We start from the raw sequence: 20,220 nt of genomic DNA, 5'->3' as shown, positions 1-20,220 counted from the left end.
GCTGGGGGGGCGCTGTGCTACAGGGAGCGGGGGGAGGAGCAGGGAGCAGGGCTGGGGGGTGCTGTGCTATGGGGAGTGGGGGGGAGGGCTCGGGGGGTGCTGTGCTACGGGGCGCGGGGGGGAGTGGGGGCAGGGCTGGGGGAACTGCTACAGGGAGTGGGGGGGAATAGGAGGCAGGGCTGGGGGGAACTGTGCTATGGGGAGCGGGGGGAGGAGCAAGGGGCAGAGCTGGAAGGGCTCTGTGCTCTGGGGAGCAGGGGGGGCGCTGTGCAGGGGGAGCGCTGTGCTCTGGGGAGCAGGGGGGGCTCTGTGCTCTGGGAAGCGGGGGGGGCGCTGTGCTCTGGGGAGCGGGGGGGGCTCTGTGCAGGGGGAGTGCTGTGCTCTGGGGAGCGGGGGGGCGCTGTGCTCTGGGGAGCAGCGGGGCGCTGTGCTCTGGGGAGCGGGGGGGGCGCTGTGCTCTGGGGGGGCGCTGTGCTCTGGGGAGCGGGGGGGGCGCTGTGCTCTGGGGGGGCGCTGTGCTCTGGGGAGCGGGGGGCTCTGTGCTCTGGGAAGCGGGGGGGGCTGTGCTCTGGGGAGCGGGGGGGGCGCTGTGCTCTGGGGGGGCGCTGTGCTCTGGGGAGCGGGGGGGGCGCTGTGCTCTGGGGAGCTGGGGGGCGCTGTGCTCTGGGGAGCGGGGGGGGGGCGCTGTGCTCTGGGGGGGCGCTGTGCTCTGGGGAGCGGGGGGGGCGCTGTGCTCTGGGGGGGCGCTGTGCTCTGGGGAGCGGGAGGGGCGCTGTGCTCTGGGGGGGCGCTGTGCTCTGGGGAGCGGGGGGCTCTGTGCTCTGGGAAGCGGGGGGGCTGTGCTCTGGGGGGGCGCTGTGCTCTGGGGAGCTGGGGGGCGCTGTGCTCTGGGGGGGCGCTGTGCTCTGGGGAGCGGGGGGGGCGCTGTGCTCTGGGGAGCGGGGGGGGCGCTGTGCTCCGGGGAGCGGGGGGGGGCGAAGTGCCCCTGTTCCTTCAACTCCTTTTGCCCCTCTGTCAGCCTGGCAAATTCCATCTCCTCTCTCACTCCCCTGCCCCCTTTCCTCTGCCCTGGCCCATAGCGCTGCCGTGGCCCCCAGAGGCGGTTGCATTTGTGCTGGCGAAGTTTCCCTCCCTGTGCGCATCGGGGTGGGGCTCGGGTCCCAGGTGCGACTCTGCCGGGCCCTGCGGCCCAGCCCCGAGCCTGGCAGGGGCGTTGGGATCCCTCGGGCCGAGAGGAGCTGGCAGTGCCCCGCCTCCATCTGTCTCGCCTGCCGCCAGGCCCTGGCTCCCCGCTGCTGCGCCACGTCCCAGACGGCAGCGATGGCGTGGTTCTAATATCCTCCCGGCCCGAGGCAGCCTCCAGGGGGAGCGCGCTGCTGCTGCTGGGCCCGCCTGGCTGCCCAGAGCCCGGGGACTCGGCGCGGCCCCCTCAGGGTCAGCACCTCCCGCGGGCACTCGGCTGTCGCCCAACTTCGGCCAAGTCTCACCAGCTGGCGGCTCTGGCTAAGTGGGGGGACTTGGAGTCGGCCTGCCTCCTGCCAGGGACAGACCCCCAACCGGCTGCCAGCCGCTGCTGGTGAAGCCACAGGAAGAGGGGGGCTGGGTGCACAAAGGCCCCAGGGGAACGGTTAGCCAGGGCTGCTTTCCGTCGGCAGCCCCCCGTTAGCGCCCATCCCCCGGGAGCATAGCCCCACCAGACGGGTTTCGTCTGGACCCGAGGCAGCGCGTGCAGCTCCCCGGTGGCTCACCAGGGGGCTGGGCGAGTGGGGCCCTGCAGGGCTCTGTCCGGGGGGTTTCTAATGCTGGCGGGTGACCTGCCGGAGGGGGTAGGCGCCCACGGAGGACACGCAGGGAAACTGGCCCGGATTCAAGGAGCTGAGCGCGTCGAGGGGAGGAAAGGAAGCGAGAGGTACAAGCGGGCACCCGGGCAGGGGCAGTCCGGGGCCTGCAGCAGCCCCCAGCGCGAGCACGAGGCAGCGCTGCGACCCAGTTATGCCGCAGGCCTGTGTGCCAGGGTGGACGTAAGGCCTGGAGGCGCCTGGCTCTGGCGAGGCCTCAGCTGGAGCACGGGGCCCAGTGGCAGGCCCCAGCCTTTAGAAAGGGGGGGACCAGCTGCAGGGAGCACAGAACGGAGCTACACAGGGGACCCAGAGCTTGAGAAACCCGCCGCGGGAGGCGAGATTCAGAGCAGGGGGCGGGAGGAGCAAGACGCCAGGGGCTGGGAGAGAGGGGAGGGCAATCGGGTTCCCCGGGGCCCTGGCTGCCGACAAGGAATCGGGTTCATCTGCAGGGAGATGGAGGCGAGACAGCAGGAACCTTCCTCTCCGTCTCGGGCCACGTGGGACGAGGTGACGGGGGAGCCTGTGGCACCCCCATTCCTGGGGGCTAAGAATACCTGCCACGATTGCCCAGGGGTACTTGGCCCTGCCTCAGCTTGGGGGGGACCCCTCCCGGTTCCCTGCCGACTGCCCCGTCTCTGCTTCGAACCGGATCTACAGCCGGCGCTGCCAGGCCCTGCCCGAGGAGCTGGGAGCAGGCGCAGGTCCTGGAAAGGAAGCGACTGCGGGTGAGCCCGCAGAGCAGCCCCTAACCCGCTCCCCCACTCGGCCCACGCTGGGCCTGCAGCTGGCGGGGGTGGGCTGGAGCCCAGAGGGCTGAATGGGCAGCAGGACGCCGAGCTGGGTCCCCAGGCCGCTCGAGACCCGGCCCTGCCTTGCCGCACCTGTCCCCATCTCTGGGCACGGGGCTAAGGATAACAGCACTCGGAGCAGTAAAAGGGCAGGACAATCACTTTCCGGGGTCGCTGCCAGGCCCGAGGCTGGCTCAGACCTGGCCCTGGAGGCGAGGTGACAGCTGGAAGGGAGCTCAGGTTGGTCCCACCCACCTGGGCCTTGCTGGGACTAGGCCCCCTTCTCCAAGGCGCTTCGCCCACCCCAGCTTCCGCAGAACTTGCCCATCATGTTGCTAGGAGCACTCAGGAGCCGAGCGATGGGGCTGAGGGGGGGATCGTTCAGTGGGGCAGCGAGGGCTGCGCGGAGCCGGGGGGATTTCAGCCGGGGGGGGGTCGCTGCTGGGCCCAGGGCAGAGCGCGCGGATGGGAGGTTTCATTGCTGCGGGGTGGTGCTGGGTTGTGGTAGAAAAGAGACGTGCCTTAGAAACGGGAGATATATTTGTGGCCTCTCGCAGCACAAAATAAACCCAGAGAACAATCTGTTCCAGCCCCGCTGCCTTGCCATTTGCTTTTGGGTCCCGGGGCCAGAGACGCCCCCGCCAGGCACTAGCACCAGGCACAACCAGCCCCGGCACTCCTGGGCTGTGGGCTCAGAGGAGGATCAATGGGCTGTAGCCGTTCCCCACAATTTACCCTTAAACAACATTTCTCTCGGGCCAGGCCAGACAGGGTGGGGATTGTATGGAAAGGAGGCTCCGTGGGACAGGGAGCCCTTTCCACAGCAGCTCTCGGCACGTGGCTATTTCCATGTTCCCGTGTAAACCAGGCCGGGGAGGATCCGGATCAGCCCCGCAGCCAGGCTGGGACCGCCATGCTAGCGGGGGGGAGAGATCTGGGGGAAGCCCAGATCCACGGACGTCAAGGATTTCAGCCCCTCCTGCCTTCGGGCCGGAGCGCATGGGACTCTCGGCTCTGGAGGAGGGCACAGCTGCGGGGACCAGCACACGGGCCTCTCTCCGGCCGTGGCCAGTGCCGGGGGCCGAGCTAGCCCAGCCACACAGCTCAGGGACGGAGCGAGCCCTGCGCGCCCCGAACAAAGCACCGTGAGCCGCTGGGGCCTGTAGGTCGGGGCAGGGTGCGTGCAAAGTGCATCCGTGCGCGATGAGCTGTGACCGAGTGCAAATCGGGGGAGGGGAGAGGGTCACTGTGAGCCCGGGGGGGGGGGGGGAGAGTATCTTTAGTGTCATTGAGTTTGGACAAGGTGCAGTTAGTGGCTATTTACCCAGGAGCCAGTTCGGGGGGGGGCAGCTGCTCCACTCCCCAGGCTGGCGCCTTCGCGGTCCTGTGATTGTCCCGGCCCCGGGAGGAGCCGACGGCCGGATCGTGGCCTCCCTTTGCCTGGATCCAAAGGCGGCGCCCCCCTCCCACCAGCCCTGCCCAGCGCCCGCCCCCCCCCCCGAGCGGGGCAGGGGAAAGACCGGAAGGGACGCAGGCGGCTGCGGAGGGCGCCGCGCACGCAGGCAGAGGTCAGGGCTGTGCCACAGGAGCACGCCCAGGGACTGGCCGAGCCGAGCCCCCGGGGAGCACGGGGCAGGGGCCCGGCTCTGCCCAGCACAGCGCCCCTTTATACCAGCAGCCTGAAGGCCAGCGCAGGGGGCATGCAGCCGGGGGCCCGGCTCAAGGGCTGGGCTCGAGTCTAGCAGCTGTAGGCAGCACCAGCACCCACGGGGACTTCCCCTGACCCCGCCCAGGGCCCGCGCGACGGGGCAGGAGCAGCCAGGCTGCGGCTGGGGCCCACCGGCTGAGAACAGGCTGCGCCCGCAGGCCCCATCAGGCAGTGCAGGGGCAGGACCCCCGGCCAGCCCTAGTGCAAAGCGCTCTCCTCCGGAGCCCTTGGCCAGGCGGCCGGCACAGCGGGGCCCAGGCGGGGGCCGGACTCTAGCGGCTGCGCTGCTCAGTGGGCGGAGGGACAGAGTGATTGTCACGTGATTGTCTGGTTTGGCTCCTGCGGAGGGGGAGTAGGGGGGTCCTGCCACCGGTGCGGGGATGGGGAAGGGGCGCAGGACTGCACCCTCCCTACGCTAGCAGAGGAGGCAGGAGCAATGTCAGCGCTAACCCGGCCCCCAGCAGAATGGAAACTCCACCCTCCCTAGTGTCTGCCAGGCCGGCCCAAGGGGGGCAGAGGCGGGTACTGCCCCGGGGCAGCGATTCAAAGGCAGCCGGAGCCCCGGGCAGCGCGTGCTGGGCAGTGCTGAGGGCTGCTGGAGGAGGCCAGCCCAGCCCCTTCCCAGGGCACAGAGCCAGGCCCCCCGCCCCGCCCAGGGGCCGGCAATTTGGTGTCTGCCCTTCTCTCGGCGGGGGCGGGGCTAGTCTGCCCCACGCCGTCAGAACCCCGAGGCTTCATCGGCGGAACTTCTGCAGCTGGAAGAGAAAGAGGCGCGTGGGTAGGCAAGTGCCAACCCCGGGGCCGGGCCACGCCGCCCGCCCCCCCCGGACCCCGGAGAGCTCGGTGCTGCCAGGCCGAGGGGCTGGGAAGTGGGCGGCGCGGAGTCGAACGACCGGGCTCCGAAGCAGCCGGCCCGCGACAGCCCGGGCGCGAGGCCGTGGGGGGAACGGGCCCTCCAGCTGCCAGTGGGGCTGAGCACCTGGCCGCGGGCGGGGCGAGCCGGGCCGAACGCTCCGCGGCTGGGGACACGTACCTCGCTCTCCACCAGGTTCCGCTTGTACAGGGCTTCCTTGGCGGCGTCCTGCCGAGCAACACGACAGCGTCAGGGGCAGGGCGGCGGCTGCAGGGCCCCGCCCCATCGGACAGCCCCCGGGCCTGGCCAAGCTGCGAGCCGGCTTCTACCTACCCCCTCCCCATGGGAAGCTGAGCAGCCGCCCCCCGCCTCCGGGAGTGGCCCAGGCTGGATGGGGGCGCGAAGGGCTCATGCAGACAGGCGCCCGCCCGGCCCTCCAGCACGCAGCCCCAGAGCCCAGCGCCTGCCAGGACGAGGAGGTCGCGCAGCGGCCTCACCCGATTGCCCTCGGTCCCGAGACGCCGCGCCGCCTCCGTGTAGAGCTGCAGGAACCGCTCCAGCTGGGCCAGGTACTCTGGGGGAGGAAGGCTGGATTCAGTGGAGCCTCTCGGTGGGGGGGGGGTTCTACCCCTCTCCCAGCGGCCCCCGAAGCGGGCCCCGGCTGCACTTACCTTTCCTGAACGCGGGGCCCCCGTGCTGCAGCTGGGATTTCAGCCACTGGCTCCGCTGGGCCAGGTCCTGGTACTGCTCCGCCAGCTCGCTGGGAACTGGCCGGCCGGCCTGTTTGTACGCCATCACCTGCCAGGACAACCAGGCGGCTGCTGGCTTCTGGGCAAAGCCAGCAGGACCCCGCCACAGGCCCTCGTTCCGGGCTGTGGCCCCGAGGTGCACCGTGTGCACCGCTCCCTCCCGCTGCACAGATCCCCTGGGCGGGGCAGGGCTGGGCCCCCGAGGTGCACCGTGTGCACCGCTCCCTCCCGCCGCACAGATCCCCTGGGCGGGGCAGAGCTGGGGCCCCGAGGTGCACTGTGTGCACTGCTCCCTCCCGCTGCACAGATCCCCTGGGCGGGGCAGGGCTGCGGCCCCGAGGTGCACTGTGTGCACCGCTCCCTCCCGCCGCACAGATCCCCTGGGCGGGGCAGGGCTGGGGCCCCGAGGTGCACCGTGTGCACCGCTCCCTCCCGCCGCACAGATCCCCTGGGCGGGGCAGGGCTGGGGCCCCGAGGTGCACCGTGTGCACTGCTCCCTCCCGCTGCACAGATCCCCTGGGCGGGGCAGGGCTGGGGCCCCGAGGTGCACCGTGTGCACCGCTCCCTCCCGCCGCACAGATCCCCTGGGCGGGGCAGGGCTGGGGCCCCGAGGTGCACCGTGTGCACCGCTCCCTCCCGCCGCACAGATCCCCTGGGCAGGGCAGGACGCGCCCGGCATCTCTCACCCTGCCCGTCACCCGGCAAGGGGCCTGTCTCCCGCCACCCTGCAGGTCGGAAGGGCTGGGACCCCGCCCGCCAGTCACTGGGCAGCAGGGAGGGGATGGTGACTCAAGAGCTTCTTGCGTGAGGATTCGTCAGGAAAGCCCCCTGGGAGCAGGGCAGGTGAGGAACCACCCAGCGGAGACCGGGCTTCCGCCAGCCCGTGTGACAGCTCCGGCGCGCTCCAGGCAGGGTGCTGAGCAGGGGCTCTGTGGGGAAGGGGACCCCCAGGGCGCCCTAGAGCAGAGGTTCTCAAGGCGTGGTCTGCCCCCTACAGCGGGGAGCCCAGCCCCGCCCCGGCCTCCCACTGCGAGCGGGGACCCTCGCGGGCTGGATCCGGCTCCGTGTGCTGCCTACAGCACTGCTGGAAACCATTTCCCCACTGCTCCCATTGGCTGGAATCGCAGCCAATGGGAGCAGCTGGGGGTGGTGCCGGAGAGCGGCAGGAGGCACGGAGCTGGGTAAGCGCCCAGCCTCCCCTCCTATCCACACCCTGCACCTCCGTCCCCCTCGCCCCCGCCCTGCTCCTGCACCAAACCTCCCGCCAGACCCTCCTGCCCCTGTTTTGTCACCATGGGTGGCCGGTGGGCTGTGCTGAGTGGGGCGGCCTGCAGGCCAAAGAGCTTGAGACCCACGGGCCCTGGAGGGAAATGCCCTGCAGCTGGGAGCCAGGCCTCCGGCTCTTCCCAGCTCTGCCTCTAACCACGGCACGGTTCCCTCCTGGCCTCGCTGGGCGGCCGCGGGAGTCCCCACCGGCTCCACTGGCAGAATCCGGGCAGGCCGAGGGCGTCGGGCGTCACTCACCTTCTTTTCCAGCTTCTCCTTGTCGAAGGCCAAGACGTGCAGGCTGTGCAGCGGGCGGGGGGGCTGGCTGGGGGAGAGAAACGGGGCTGCAGTTAAACCCGAGAGCCCCGCGGAGCAGACCGCCGGCTGGACCGGGGACTGCGCCTGCCCCGGCTCCAGAGAAGAGACTGTCCCGGGACCCAGGGGCCTGCTCCCAGCCTGGCAAAGCTCAGCCCCGCCAAAGGCCCCCTGCTCGCGTCGTGCACACCTGGGGCAGCAGGCTGCCCTGCGTCGGCTCCCCTCCCCCCGAAAGCGGCTCGCGGACGTGCCAGGAGCCGTCGCTCCGTCCATGGCTCTCGGACGCTGCGGGGGCAAAGGCAGCGCCGTCCGGAGACAGGCGCCTGGGGGTTGAGGACAGCGGGCTGCCGAGGAAGGGCGAGGGAGCAGAGAACCGAGCTCCGCCGAGAGAGCTGCCCAGGGATCCTGGCTCACACCACTAGGGGGGAGAGCTGCCCAGGGATCCTGGCTCACACCACTAGGGGGGAGAGCTGCCCAGGGATCCTGGCTCACACCACTAGGCCCCAGTCCCATTCCAAAGCTGCCACTGCAGCCCAGGGGTCCAGAGCCCCGGCCCCTGCTCTAGTCCAGGGGAGGGGAACCTCCTGCATCAGGGGCCACGCGTTCAATTCACCTTCCCGGGGGGTGCCCCCTCCAGCAGGGCGTGGCCCCAGCCCCGTGGGCAGACCCGAGCCTCAGGGGCCCCGCCTGAGTTGGCGCAGGCGGCTCCTGGGCGGGATGGGAATGAGCCGGGGCCGGACGCGGCCCGGGGGCCACAGGTGCCCCACCCTGCTCTGACCCCAGCGCGCACAGACTGGAGAGCCAGGCAGCCTCCCGCGGCAGGCGAGCACAGAGGCCTCGTGAGCCGCCCGGCGAGGAGTGACGTCAGCCCGGGGCGGCTCCGGGCTCTCCCAGCGCTCACCACCCCCCAGACACCCACTTGCCAAGCTCCCGGGAGAGCCAGGGTCCGTCTCACAGCCGGGCCCCTCCAGATGCACAGAGGGAAGGGCGGGCCCCAAACTCAGACAGCCTGAGGAGGTGGGGGGCCTGGCACAGCAATCCCACTGCTAAAGGGGGGTGCGCGGGGGCTCTTTGCAGGGTGGCTGGCGGGGTTAGAGCAAGGGCCTGGAGTCGGGACTCCTGGGTCTGTTCCCAGCTGTGCCACTAGCTCACTGCATGGCCTTGAGCAAGTCACTTTGCCTCTGCCGTGCCTCAGGAGTTTCCCCTCATCATGCACAGTCTCCCCGTCCCGTCTGGTACGGACTCAAGCAAACCTCTGCTGGGGGTGGAGCAGTTTGTCCCAGGGAAACATCCTTGTTAAAACTACACAGACACGAGCTCTTCACCCCCCCCGACACACGCACCCCCCGACACATGCGCACACCGACACCCCCCGATACACAGCCTGCTGACACACACACACCCACCCTGCTGACGCACACCCTGACACCCCCTCGACACACACACCCCGCTGACACGCGCACACTGACACCCCCCGACACACACCCTGCCAACACGTGCACACCAACACCCCGCCAACTCCCTCCGCTGACACGCACACACCCCGCCGACACAGACATCCCCCGACACACCTCCCGCCAACACACACACACACCAACACTCCCCCGACACACACACACACACACACACGCACCCCCGACACACACACGCACACACACGCACCCCCGACACACACACACACACACACACACACACGCACCCCCGACACACACACGCACACACACGCACCCCCGACACACACGCACACACACGCACCCCCGACACACACACACACACACACACACACACACGCACCCCCGACGCCCCCCTCTGCCCGACACCTGCGTGTCTCATCCCGGCCGTTTCCCTGCAGAAGGCCCCCTGCTGCGCTCAGGCAGGTACGTTCCGAGCCGGGACCTCCGTCCCAGGGAGCAGGGACCCCCTTGCTCCGCCCAGGCCACACCCCAAGCCTGGACGCATCACTGGGAAGCCGATCGCGGGGACCCTTCCTGTGTCTACACTGCAGCCCTGGCCCCGCCCCCAGCCGTCCCGCCCGCGCTCCCTCTCCCGGCCTCCAGCGCCCTGCCTCGGGCTGTGCTGAGCTGCGCACTTCCTCCCTCCTCTCTGCCCCCCAGGCACAGGCCGCTGGGGAGGGACCGGCGGGGGCAGGGGCGCAGGGCGAGAGGCCGGCAGAGGGGCAGGACGGGCTCCGCTCCCGCCGGGGCTGGGATGCGCGAGTGGCGCTAGGCTAGGGCTTGGCTGGGGCGCAGGCCGCGCGTGAGACCGTCCAGAGGAGGAGGGTCCAGTCAGGACCGGGCGCGCCAGAGCACTGAGCAGACGGCCGTTCTGAAAGGGAAGGGAAGAGACGAGGCTATAAACGGCGCCCGCGCCCTCATCTCGGCAGGGCTGCAGGGACCCGCTCGTCCCGTTCAGGGAACCCGACGGGAGCCCCCGACACGAGCCGCACAGACTAAGGTCCCAGCGCCCAGCGTCCCCGCCCCGTGTACCCCGCGTCTAGCTGGGACCCCCCTTCCACAAGGGCAGGGCGGCCGCAACCCCACACGGGACACACGTCCCCTGGTTCGCAGGCCCGGCTGCTGTTTCCCAGCCGCTGCCCCCAAAACACCCCCCCCCGGGAGTCAGGTCTGTACGGCAGGGCTCAGACGGGGAACCAGGCACACGTGAGCTCGGCCTCGCATCACTACCCCCCGGCTCAGCCACAGAGCACGCCACAAAGGCAAGCGGGCTTCCCATGTACGGCGGGGGAAACTGAGGCACGAGACAGCAAAGTGACTTGCCCAGGAACGTGCACTGAGCCAGTGGCAGAGTCAGGAACGAGCTCAGTTTCCCTGGTCTATCGAAAGCGTGTGCCCTCCCACTTGCAAACTAACTCCTACTCTGGCAACAGTCTGTTCGGTCACCGCTCCCTTCCCTCCACCGGGCCTCCCCCCCCGCCCCCAGCCTGCGTTTCTCCCCCCCCGGCCCTTCATCCCCCCCCCCCGGGCCTTGGTCCATCCTCCCTTCCCCCCCAGGGGTCACTGACCTACATCCCGAGGGGACCCTGGGAAGGGCCGGGAGAGTCTCCGAGTGGGCAGCCGGTCCCTAGTGAAGGGCAGGGGGGCTATCGCCCGGCGTGCCCCGCCTACGCTATCAGCCCGCTGAGGGGGGCTGGCCTCTGCCCGCGTCTCGCCCCCCAGACACTCACCAGGAAAGCCGAACGGGCAGCGGGGGAGGGAAGGAGCTGCGAGCAGACAAAGCCGCGGGTTCCTGGGCGCGCAGGGAAAGCTCAAGAAAGGGAGGCCGGCGCGAGCGGGACGTACCTGGGGCCCAGGTCCCTCCCTGGGCCAACCGCGGGCTTGGCTTTGGGGAGAGCAACCTGCAAGAGGCGGGAGAAGCTTTCCATGAGCCACGGCCCCGAGCTGCCTTTTCAGCCCCGGGCAGGGTCGCTGCCCCATTTGGCAGAGGGGGAAACTGAGGCAAAGGGCAGGTCAGTGGCCTGGCTGGGACGAGGCTCTCCCCAGGACAGAGCCCTCTCTCAGAGGGAAAGGGGCCTTGCTAAGCGAGATCCCAGGGACCCGCACGGCTGCAGGCTGCAGGCTGCTCCCCGGGCCGTATTGCTCCAGTCGAGTTCCGGCTGTTCCGCCCCGGGCAGCGCGGCAGGCGAGGGGGAGACGTGACTTGCACTCCCCTCCCTCTGCCCGCGCGCCGCTGGAAGCTGCCCCTGTGACTGGCGGCCCCCCCTCCACGGCCAGTCTCTGCAAGCCGGCTCCCACGCCCGAGCAGGGTGCTTTCCCCACCAGCCCTGCCGGGGTCACGGGGCCCCGAGCCCCATCCCGCCGGCCGGCCCTTACCGCTGGCATGGTCTGCGCGTCGATCACCAGCCACTTCTCTGTGCTGGTCTCCAGCTGCTGAGAACTCAGCGGCTCCCTGAGGCGCACAATCACCTCCAGCTTCCCCCCCGTGGGCCGGCGGCCGTCCAGCAGCTAGGCATGGAGAAAAGGAGCAGGGCGTGGGGGAACAGCGCAAAGCCAAGGGGCCGGGGCGAGTCCAAGCGCCCGTCTCCGGACAGACCCGATCTGGCAGCAGAGCACTGGGCCAGCGAGACCAGCAGCGTCTCTGGGACAGTCTGGGGGGGCCAGCAGCGAACTCTGACACGAGGGGGACTGAGAACTTCCTGACCCTGCCGCCGCCTGCCCTGAAGCATGAGAGTGGCTCATCCGATCGGTTACTGGTCCATTGCCCGCCCGTTCGAAACACCCCCCAGACACAGCGGCCGCCTGCCCTGAAGCATGAGAGTGGCTCATCCGATCGGTTACTGGTCCATTGCCCGCCCGTTCGAAACACCCCCCAGACACAGCGGCCGCCTGCCCTGAAGCATGAGAGTGGCTCATCCGATCGGTTACTGGTCCATTGCCCGCCCGTTCGAAACACCCCCCAGACACAGCGGCCGCCTGCGCTGAAGCATGAGAGTGGCTCATCCGATCGGTTACTGGTCCATTGCCCGCCCGTTCGAAACACCCCCCAGACACAGCGGCCGCCTGCGCTGAAGCATGAGAGTGGCTCGTCCGATCGGTTACTGGTCGATTGCCGGCCTGTTCGAAACACCCCCCAGACACAGCGGCCGCCTGCGCCCCACAGCGGTGCCCCACGCCCTGTTGGGCAGGGAGGGGCGGGTACCGACTGAGCTGGAAAAGGGCAGCGTTCCCAGGAAATGTCATAGCCCAGAGTGCAGAGCGGCTGGGCCGGACACCCTGCCCTGCCGGCTCCGCTCCCCTCCGCTGCTGCAGGAGCACTCTGGGAGGCTGACGGACAGGAGGGGCGGGTTGGGACTCACCGCTCTGACCTACCTCCACAATCTCCCGCAGCTCACAGGTCGTCTCCAGGGCCTCCAGCTTCAGCTGTGCCGCCCCCACCACGCGGTCCGTCTTGAACAGGCCCCTGGGAGATTGGGGGGGGGGGAGAAGGGGATGCGAGAGCACGTCAGGCCCTCGGCCGGTTCTCACATGCGCTGCGCTGGCCTGGCACAGTCCGGCTGCTCCACCCCGGCTCCCCCAGGCCCGGCGCCTCCACGGGCAGCTTCCCACTGCAGGGGAGGCTCGTGCTCCGGTCCTGGGGGCAGCAGAGCTCCGCTTCCCCCGCTACCACCAGGAGCGGCTGCATTACGGCACCAGTGGGCGACACACAGAGGGCACCACACGCCCCCCGGCAGCCTCTGCTCAGCCCACACCTGGGTCTCGGGGGACAGTGTCACTGCATCACGCTGCCTCTCTACAGCAACCAGATGTGTCTGCACTCTCCCGCCCCTCCGCTCGCCAGCCACGTCCCCTCCTCCCTCGGGCCCCGGTCCGAGCCCCGGCAAACCCCCCTCCCGCCCCTCCGCTCGCCAGCCACGTCCCCTCCTCCCTCGGGCCCCGGTCCGAGCCCCGGCAAACCCCCCTCCCGCCCCTCCGCTCGCCAGCCACGTCCCCTCCTCCCTCGGGCCCCGGTCTGAGCCCCGGCAAACCCCCCTCCCGCCCCTCCGCTCGCCAGCCACGTCCCCTCCTCCCTCGGGCCCCGGTCTGAGCCCCGGCAAACCCCCCTCCGCTCGCCAGCCACGTCCCCTCCTCCCTCGGGCCCCGGTCCGAGCCCCGGCAAACCCCCCTCCCGCCCCTCCGCTCGCCAGCCACGTCCCCTCCTCCCTCGGGCCCCGGTCCGAGCCCCGGCAAACCCCCCTCCGCTCGCCAGCCACGTCCCCTCCTCCCTCGGGCCCCGGTCCGAGCCCCGGCAAACCCCCCTCCGCTCGCCAGCCACGTCCCCTCCTCCCTCGGGCCCCGGTCCGAGCCCCGGCAAACCCCCCTCCGCTCGCCAGCCACGTCCCCTCCTCCCTCGGGCCCCGGTCCGAGCCCCGGCAAACCCCCCTCCGCTCGCCAGCCACGTCCCCTCCTCCCTCGGGCCCCGGTCCGAGCCCCGGCAAACCCCCCTCCGCTCGCCAGCCACGTCCCCTCCTCCCTCGGGCCCCGGTCTGAGCCCCGGCAAACCCCCCTCCCGCCCCTCCGCTCGCCAGCCACGTCCCCTCCTCCCTCGGGCCCCGGTCCGAGCCCCGGCAAACCCCCCTCCGGCCCCTCTGCTCGCCAGCCACGTCCCCTCCTCCCTTGGGCCCCGGTCCGAGCCCCGGCAAACCCCCCTCCCGCCCCTCTGCTCGCCAGCCACGTCCCCTCCTCCCTTGGGCCCAGGTCTGAGCCCTGGCAATCCGCCACATCCCCTCCCGCCCCGACCACTCCCTTCGGCTAAGCAGGCCACACGCTCGCTGCTGGTGTGAGCAGAGCACCGAGGAGCACGCCTGGAGCCGGCTCTAGCTGAGCGTGCAGATAACAACGCTGGCGAGAACGGGGCTGAGGTTTCAGCTTGGCCTAGTCTCTCGAGTACGCGCCCAGGGGCTCCCACAGGCTGGACCTCCCTGGTCCGGACGAGTCCCAAACGAGGGAATTTGGTGGACCAGGGAGGTCCCCTGCTCCCAGCCCACCGACCCTCCCCACTACTGGCTCCACTTCCAGCCCAGCTGGCCCCCTGCCTCAGCCATGAGGGGCCGGCCCCCGGCTCCCTACCACTAGCCCCAACAGGGACTGGTGGTCACCGGCCCACTGCCACTGGACTCCTGGCCCCAGGCTCTGGGATTCAGAGACGTCCCTGGTCTGTCCGGACCAGACAGTCCCAGTTCAGGGAGGTACAAGCTGGCCTAGGGATGTAAGCTCAGCGGCTCTTAATAGATTTAAAAATCAGAAGGGCAGCGGGGGGAAGCTGGTGTGAGCCAGGACAGCTGATCTCCCGGCTTGTGCACGGTCCCCCTGCCTGAAGAGCTGGCGGGGGGGGGGGGGGGGGGACCTAGCGTGAGCCAGGAATTCGCTGTCCCGGCTTGTGCACGGTCCCCCTGCCTGAAGAGCTGGCGGGGGGGGGGGGGGGGGGGACCTAGCGTGAGCCAGGAATTCGCTGTCCCGGCTTGTGCACGGTCCCCCTGCCTGAAGAGCTGGCGGGGGGGGGGGGGGGGACCTAGCGGGAGCCAGGAATTCGCTGTCCCGGCTTGTGCACGGTCCCCCTGCTGGCTTCCAATCCATTTAAAAGGCAGAGCCATAGCGGGGTTAGCTCCTGGGGCCGGGAGCTGGCCCCGCTGCAGCTGCCCCGCGTATCGACTAATCGATGGAAAATCCACCGACTAGTCGATGAGTTGATTAAAGTAAATTGAAGATCCCTGACCTGGACGTGGGCGTTTCTACTGTCACAGCCAGGAGACGGCCTAAGGGACAAAGCCTTCCCCTCCCCTCCCCCGGGGACCACGGACAAGGAACGAGCCCAGCTTGCCGCACGGCAGCACGGCCCAGGGCCGGTTTCGGCAGAGACCGATCGCAGGCAGCGGAGTAGCTGTTAACGAGCCGCGTCGCCCAACACCCGTTTATCTCGCCACGGCCCCTCCGCCCGCCCAGCGTTCCCGCGAGTTCTGCCCCGGGGGCCGTGTCCGAGGGCCCCGCTAGCCTCCACCCAGGGCCCGCAGACCGGCCCGCCGGCCGCACCGCTCACTCACCCTTTGTGGACAACCTCAAACTTGAGGCCTTTGGTCTGAAAGACTCTCTTGAGCCCTCGGTGGCCTCGGTTGATGTTCAGCTTGAACTGCTCTCGGAACTCTGCCAAGGGAGCAGCGGCAAAGAACTGTCAGCAGCAGGCCCCCGCGCCAAGGGAGAGCCAGGGCCTGCCTCCCCGGAGCCGGGGTCGGTGGCACGGGATTTCGCCTTGGGATCCTAGGGCAGGCTGAAGTTAGTTATGCCTCAAACCCGCCCCCTCGCTGGAGAAAGGGAAACTGCGGGGAAGGGTCCCACTCCCAAGTTGTCACGGAAGCAGCAGGACTCAAACGCCGGGAGTCCTGGTTCCCAGCCCCCTGCGGCAGCCATGCCAGCACCACCTCCCGGGCCCCTGGGAAGAAGGACTTGGAGGCACCAGCTGGACACCGCACCCTCTCGGGCTCTTAGCCCCGTCTCCCGGCGTTGCCGACTCACGCGAGACGCAGCTGTGACGCCGACAGGAGAGACTGAACTCAGACCCTGCCGTGCCCCGAGGGGGCGTGCACCGCGCAGCTCGGCCACCGCAGTGAAACCTGGTCCCTTTACCACCCACCTAGCACACGACTCCCGGGCTCCCTCCACAACCCCAGCCTGCTGGCTCCCCGCTGTGCTTCACACACAGGGCAGCCACCGTCCCCAGGCCTGCCCCCCTTTCTCCAAGTCCGGAGTCCCCACCTGGCTCTGCAGGCACACGGCCATGTTCAGCTCATCCAGGGGCCCCGCAATATCCAGGGGCCTCTCTGCAGAATCGGCCCTGCCCTGTGCCGTCCACTTCTATTCCCACGAGACGGATTCCACGCGGGGTGCTCGTCCCCTGGGCTCATGCCACACGAGGGCACCGACTCACAGAGGGTCAGGCTGGAAGAGACCTCGGGAGCCCCCCTAGCCCAGCCCGAGTCTCTGGGAAGGAAAGGCTAACCCAAGGGACCCCTTCTCCCCCCCCACACAACCCCAGACCACAGCCTACCGGGGGAGTCTGTATTTTTGATCACACTGGTCTTGTCTTTCTGGGCTTCCTCCTACAACACAAGGCACAAGCGAGGGTGAGAGACGAGCTTCCCAGCCGCAGCCCGGGAACGTCTCTGGGCAGGGTCCAGCGCTCACCGTGCTGGGGTGGGGAAACTCGAAGCGCACGAAGGCGTCCAGGTCGTTGGGAGCCACGCCTGCAAAGACAAAACCCGCCCGGGTTCATCGCTGAACGGAGAAGCCCGAGACACCACCCATGAGATGAACCCCAGGGGGCGGGCGCTGGGGGACTGCTTGCTCCCGGCGATCCCAGCAACGTCCCTGGGGAGAGAGCGTTTGAACTGAAGGGCAGAGCGATCTGTACTGGAGAGGGAGGGGAGAGCGGAACGGTTGTTCAGGACAGGCGGTTCTGGCCAAGATGGAAGACGGGTCCTTTTTTTGGGGGGGGAAGGAGGGGGAGGGGACGACTGCATGAAAAATGTTACAACTGGGCTGTGATGGAAAAGCGGGTGTTCGATTAACTGACGTTTTTCGAGAGAAGTGTCCGATCTCCACAGGAAGTGCTCACTCTTCTGCATAGCCCCAAACCAAAGTATTTCTACTGGGACAGTCTGCCACACTGCATCATGGGAGCTGTAGTTCAGCTGCCTCCTATCCCCGATCTCCTCTACTAGCTGAGCTCCCTGGCTGGACTCCATTTTCCAAGATGCACCATAGCCCCGGACTCCCATAGGCAGACAGTGGTACACTGTGGCAGATACAGGTGAATCGGGGAGCCTACGTGGTCTGTAAAACGGGGGCATGAGACACCCTAACTACAACTCCCATAAGGCACTGCAGCAGCATTTCCTAAGAGAAATGTTGCGGGTCTCAAATTTTCCTGTAAAAAATAAATTTTCTGTTGGGGGGAAAAACATTTCCAGGCAGGTGAAACGCCGCCCCCTGCGAGGGTCTGACACCCATCGTTGTGTGGCCGTCCCAGAGCTAAGCGGCCTGTCGCTGCCCCCGACAGCTGCCACGAGCCCGGGGCCGGTCAGCGGCTCCCGTCTGTCCCTGCGTTAGCGCGCGACTGGCTCACAGCAGCTGTTTCTGGCTACTTCGCAGAGCAGCACCTGGACCCCTCCCTCCCGCCACTTTGCTCGGCCGAGTCGACCGCCGTGTTACCTGGCGGGGCTGGGAGGTTGATCCCCTTCACGATCGTGAGAACCATGTCGTTGCTGTTCAGCTCGGGGAAGATCCTGCAAGAATAAGGCAGAAGGAAGGTTAAACAGCCAGGAATTCCCACCCCCTCCAGCCAGCCCAGCAGTGACCTGGGGCCAGCGCCCCTTGCAGGGCCACACTTCCAGCCCCTGCATGCGGCACAGCTGGGCCTCAGTTCTACCAGTAAAATCTCTCTCTGCCAGGACCACCTTCCGGTACAAATGAGACACGGCTCTTGCCCCGCCTTCCACCCAGGACTGCAGTGCATCTGAAAAAGGGTGCTACCCCATTTTGCTAATGGGGAAACTGAGGCACGGAGCAGCCCAGATCTCAGTTTTAGCCAACAGTGTGTAACTGAGGCGACTAGGGCTAGCCAGGGGGGTGAAACATACAACAGGCCTAGTCGCCCCACCCGCTGGGAGCCCCCATCTCTGCCTGACTCGCACGCCCTAGCCTGAAAGAACTCAACCCCCCTACGCAGTTCTGGAGACTAGAGGCGGCGGGGCAGACCTGCTGGGAGGCAGAGGGCACCGTGTACAGCCCGGTGGAGAGAAGGGCTCCCGGAAAGCGAGGCCCGTGGGCCAGGTAGAGCAGCTTGGGAGAGGCCTGTAATGGCTGGGATGGAAGGAGCAGGAAGCCGCTGGCCGCGCATTCACCTACTTGACCACACTGAAGGTCCTCTGCTCGTAGTGGTACTTGGGCAGCGGGAAGCCCTTGGCGTGGGCTTGCTTTAAGATTTCCATGTTACTCTTGCAGTCCTCGGCCATCTTCTCAAACCTGGCGGGAGAGGAGCAGAGACGAGCCGGGAGATTCCATTGCAGCCCCCCGGGTTATTCTGTGGGCTGCTCTCGGGGCGCTGCAAGGGCATTCCTGCATCGCCCACTCGGCCTCCACCCCCCAGCCTGCCGGAGAGGCCTGCCACAGTCCCTCTCTGTGCAGGCCCTTCGGTACGTCTCCCCCACCAGCGGGAGGCATGGCTGCAGCTCCTGCATGCCTCGCCAGACACAGCCAGAACAGCAGCACAGGCTGTCAGGGTAGATCCTGGGTGCGGTTGTACCCCAAGGGTGCCGGGAGAGCGGCAGTCACCCCTCAGAACTGCCGTCTGGACGCACCCTCCAGTTCTCTGCCCTCCCTTCAGCTCCGAGCTGGGGGACCCCACCGTCGCTTTACTGCGTGACGCGTGTTGGGCCCACAGCACAGAGATCTTGTAGCGTTGGCCTCCGCGCTGGCTGAGGGCCCCTCTGTGCGCCTCAGCCACCGAGCCAGTTCCTAGCTCACAAATTCAAACCAGCGGCCTACGTCCGACAGAGGTGGAGCAAACCCGACCACATGGGCCCAGGCCACCGTAATGTGCACTCCTAGCTTTGCCTGGGGGAGGGGCTGGAAGAGAGACTGCTGAATTTAATACAAGCAATTCTAGGGTGGAGAAACTGGAGCCAGGGGCGACCAGCTGGACATTCTCACGGCGAACACTTTCAATCTTTAACACAGCAGCCTTTATCCGAATGCTTCCGAAGTTGCAATATCTGGGTGCTTGTGACAGTCAAATGCCGCCCAGCTGATTAGCAGAGCGCCCGCTGCTAGGATTTTGTTTCTACTGGTGGTGCACATTCGCACATGCACGTACAATTTATTCCACACAGGGATGGAAAAGCTTAGAGGGAACCTTGGCCACCACCGAAACGTGGCCACCTCTGGAGCAGAAAACAGCAGCTGGCGTGTGTTGTTAAACAACACTGCGCAGCGAAGTGTCCTGCATGCCGGGAATTGCAGGCAGGCAGGAATTCCCTGGGCTGGAATTCAGGCAGGACACTGGAGCTGGGAAAAATGTCCGAGAGTCAGGACCTCTGCTTAGCATCTCATCTGAACGGCAGAACGTGCAGCAGAGCTGCCAGCAGGCCAGAAATTGGTGGCAAGCCAACACAGGCGCATCTGGGACAGGAAACGCAGGACTTCCCTGCTGGAAGCCACGCTAGGTAATTCTGCAACAGCGTCGGGGGGGTACAACCAAGCCAAGGGCGGGAGCCGGAGGGAAAGAGCGACAGAAATCCCTCCTGCTGACGTACGTACTTGGTCGTTTCGGCAATATTCCCCAGGTGAGTGAACTGCTTGGAGTAATTCATACACATCTGGGACAAAAAATACACAAGAGAAAGTTACCACAATCCCCCCTCCTCCAGCGCCCGCCGCCCACGGACCCGCCGCCCTTCTCAGACACGGCCACGGGCGGAGAAGTGTTCTCAGACGGAGCCGCTGAGTCAGAACGGGGAGGATGCGCAAAGAGGCAACGGTGGGCATGGGCCCAAGCGATCCCTCCTCCCGCCCACAAGCCTTTGCGACTCAGCTGGCGCACTGCCGTCCGGGTCACGTTCCCGCCCACACACAAGCCAGCTTAACGGAAGGGGCGTCTCCCCCAGCCGCCTGGCCCGACGCCTCGGAAGCCAACCGACACCTGCGCTTTCTCGCTACGCCCACCGACATCCCACGGCCCTGGAGACGTGGCCCCCCAAGAGGCGACGTTTGACTTGACCGGACGCAGCAGCTGACAGGATCCTAACACTCTTAGGACCACAGCCGGCAGCCTAACCAAGGGGGGGGAGCGGGAATCGGGGGCCACTGACCTACAGAAAACCAGTTTGGGGCCACACACGTGAGAAGCAAAACCACTAAACCCTCAGTGAGAAGCAGACAGACCCTTCCCTACTTTCCCCTGCACACCGGCCTAGGGGGGCCAAGGATCTTGTGTCCTCCAGCCCTGCAGAAGGGGGGCTGGAGCCCCAGCATGGGCTCCCCAATGCTGGGGGGAACCCTGAGCCTCGCGGGCCAGATCCAGGGAAGCCAGGGGTCACATCCGGCCCCTGGGCCTGCGGTTCCTCACCCCTAGCTTAAGGCATGGAGGAATCCACTGCCCCGTTACTCCTGTGCCCACTAGCTTCTAGGCCTCGGGCAGCCCTGCAGGGCGTGCT

The 20,220-nt window shown here is 67.9% G+C and overlaps 1 protein-coding gene across 7 annotated transcripts in view; it reads right to left on the bottom strand.

Annotated features, from left to right (window-relative positions):
- Positions 1-3,979: 3,979 nt before the first annotated feature.
- CC2D1A (coiled-coil and C2 domain containing 1A) overlaps positions 3,980-20,220 on the bottom strand; it is a 36,598-nt gene continuing 20,357 nt past the window's right edge. For 3 of the 7 annotated variants that reach the window (XM_075917184.1, XM_075917187.1, XM_075917185.1), the window contains exons 17-28: positions 19,325-19,383; positions 17,915-18,031; positions 17,219-17,292; positions 16,193-16,251; positions 16,056-16,107; positions 15,055-15,154; positions 12,347-12,437; positions 7,464-7,530; positions 5,862-5,988; positions 5,688-5,764; positions 5,371-5,418; positions 3,980-5,092 (exon numbers count right to left, since the gene is read on the bottom strand). In XM_075917184.1, the coding sequence (XP_075773299.1) occupies positions 4,881-5,092; positions 5,371-5,418; positions 5,688-5,764; positions 5,862-5,988; positions 7,464-7,530; positions 12,347-12,437; positions 15,055-15,154; positions 16,056-16,107; positions 16,193-16,251; positions 17,219-17,292; positions 17,915-18,031; positions 19,325-19,383 (1,083 nt within the window). In that variant the 3' untranslated portion in view covers positions 3,980-4,880. Of the gene's footprint in view, positions 5,093-5,370; positions 5,419-5,687; positions 5,765-5,861; positions 5,989-7,463; positions 7,531-9,274; positions 9,846-10,704; positions 10,876-11,350; positions 11,483-12,346; positions 12,438-15,054; positions 15,155-16,055; positions 16,108-16,192; positions 16,252-17,218; positions 17,293-17,914; positions 18,032-19,324; positions 19,384-20,220 lie in introns of those variants that run through there. The other 4 variants (XM_075917186.1, XM_075917188.1, XR_012899734.1 and 1 more) reach the window with 3 other exon arrangements.

The sequence above is a fragment of the Pelodiscus sinensis genome, unplaced genomic scaffold (genome assembly GCF_049634645.1).
Source record: "Pelodiscus sinensis isolate JC-2024 unplaced genomic scaffold, ASM4963464v1 ctg88, whole genome shotgun sequence".
Lineage (NCBI taxonomy): Eukaryota > Metazoa > Chordata > Testudines > Trionychidae > Pelodiscus > Pelodiscus sinensis.
Note: the sequence above shows the minus strand (reverse complement) of the source record. Positions and strands in the feature narration are given on the sequence as shown.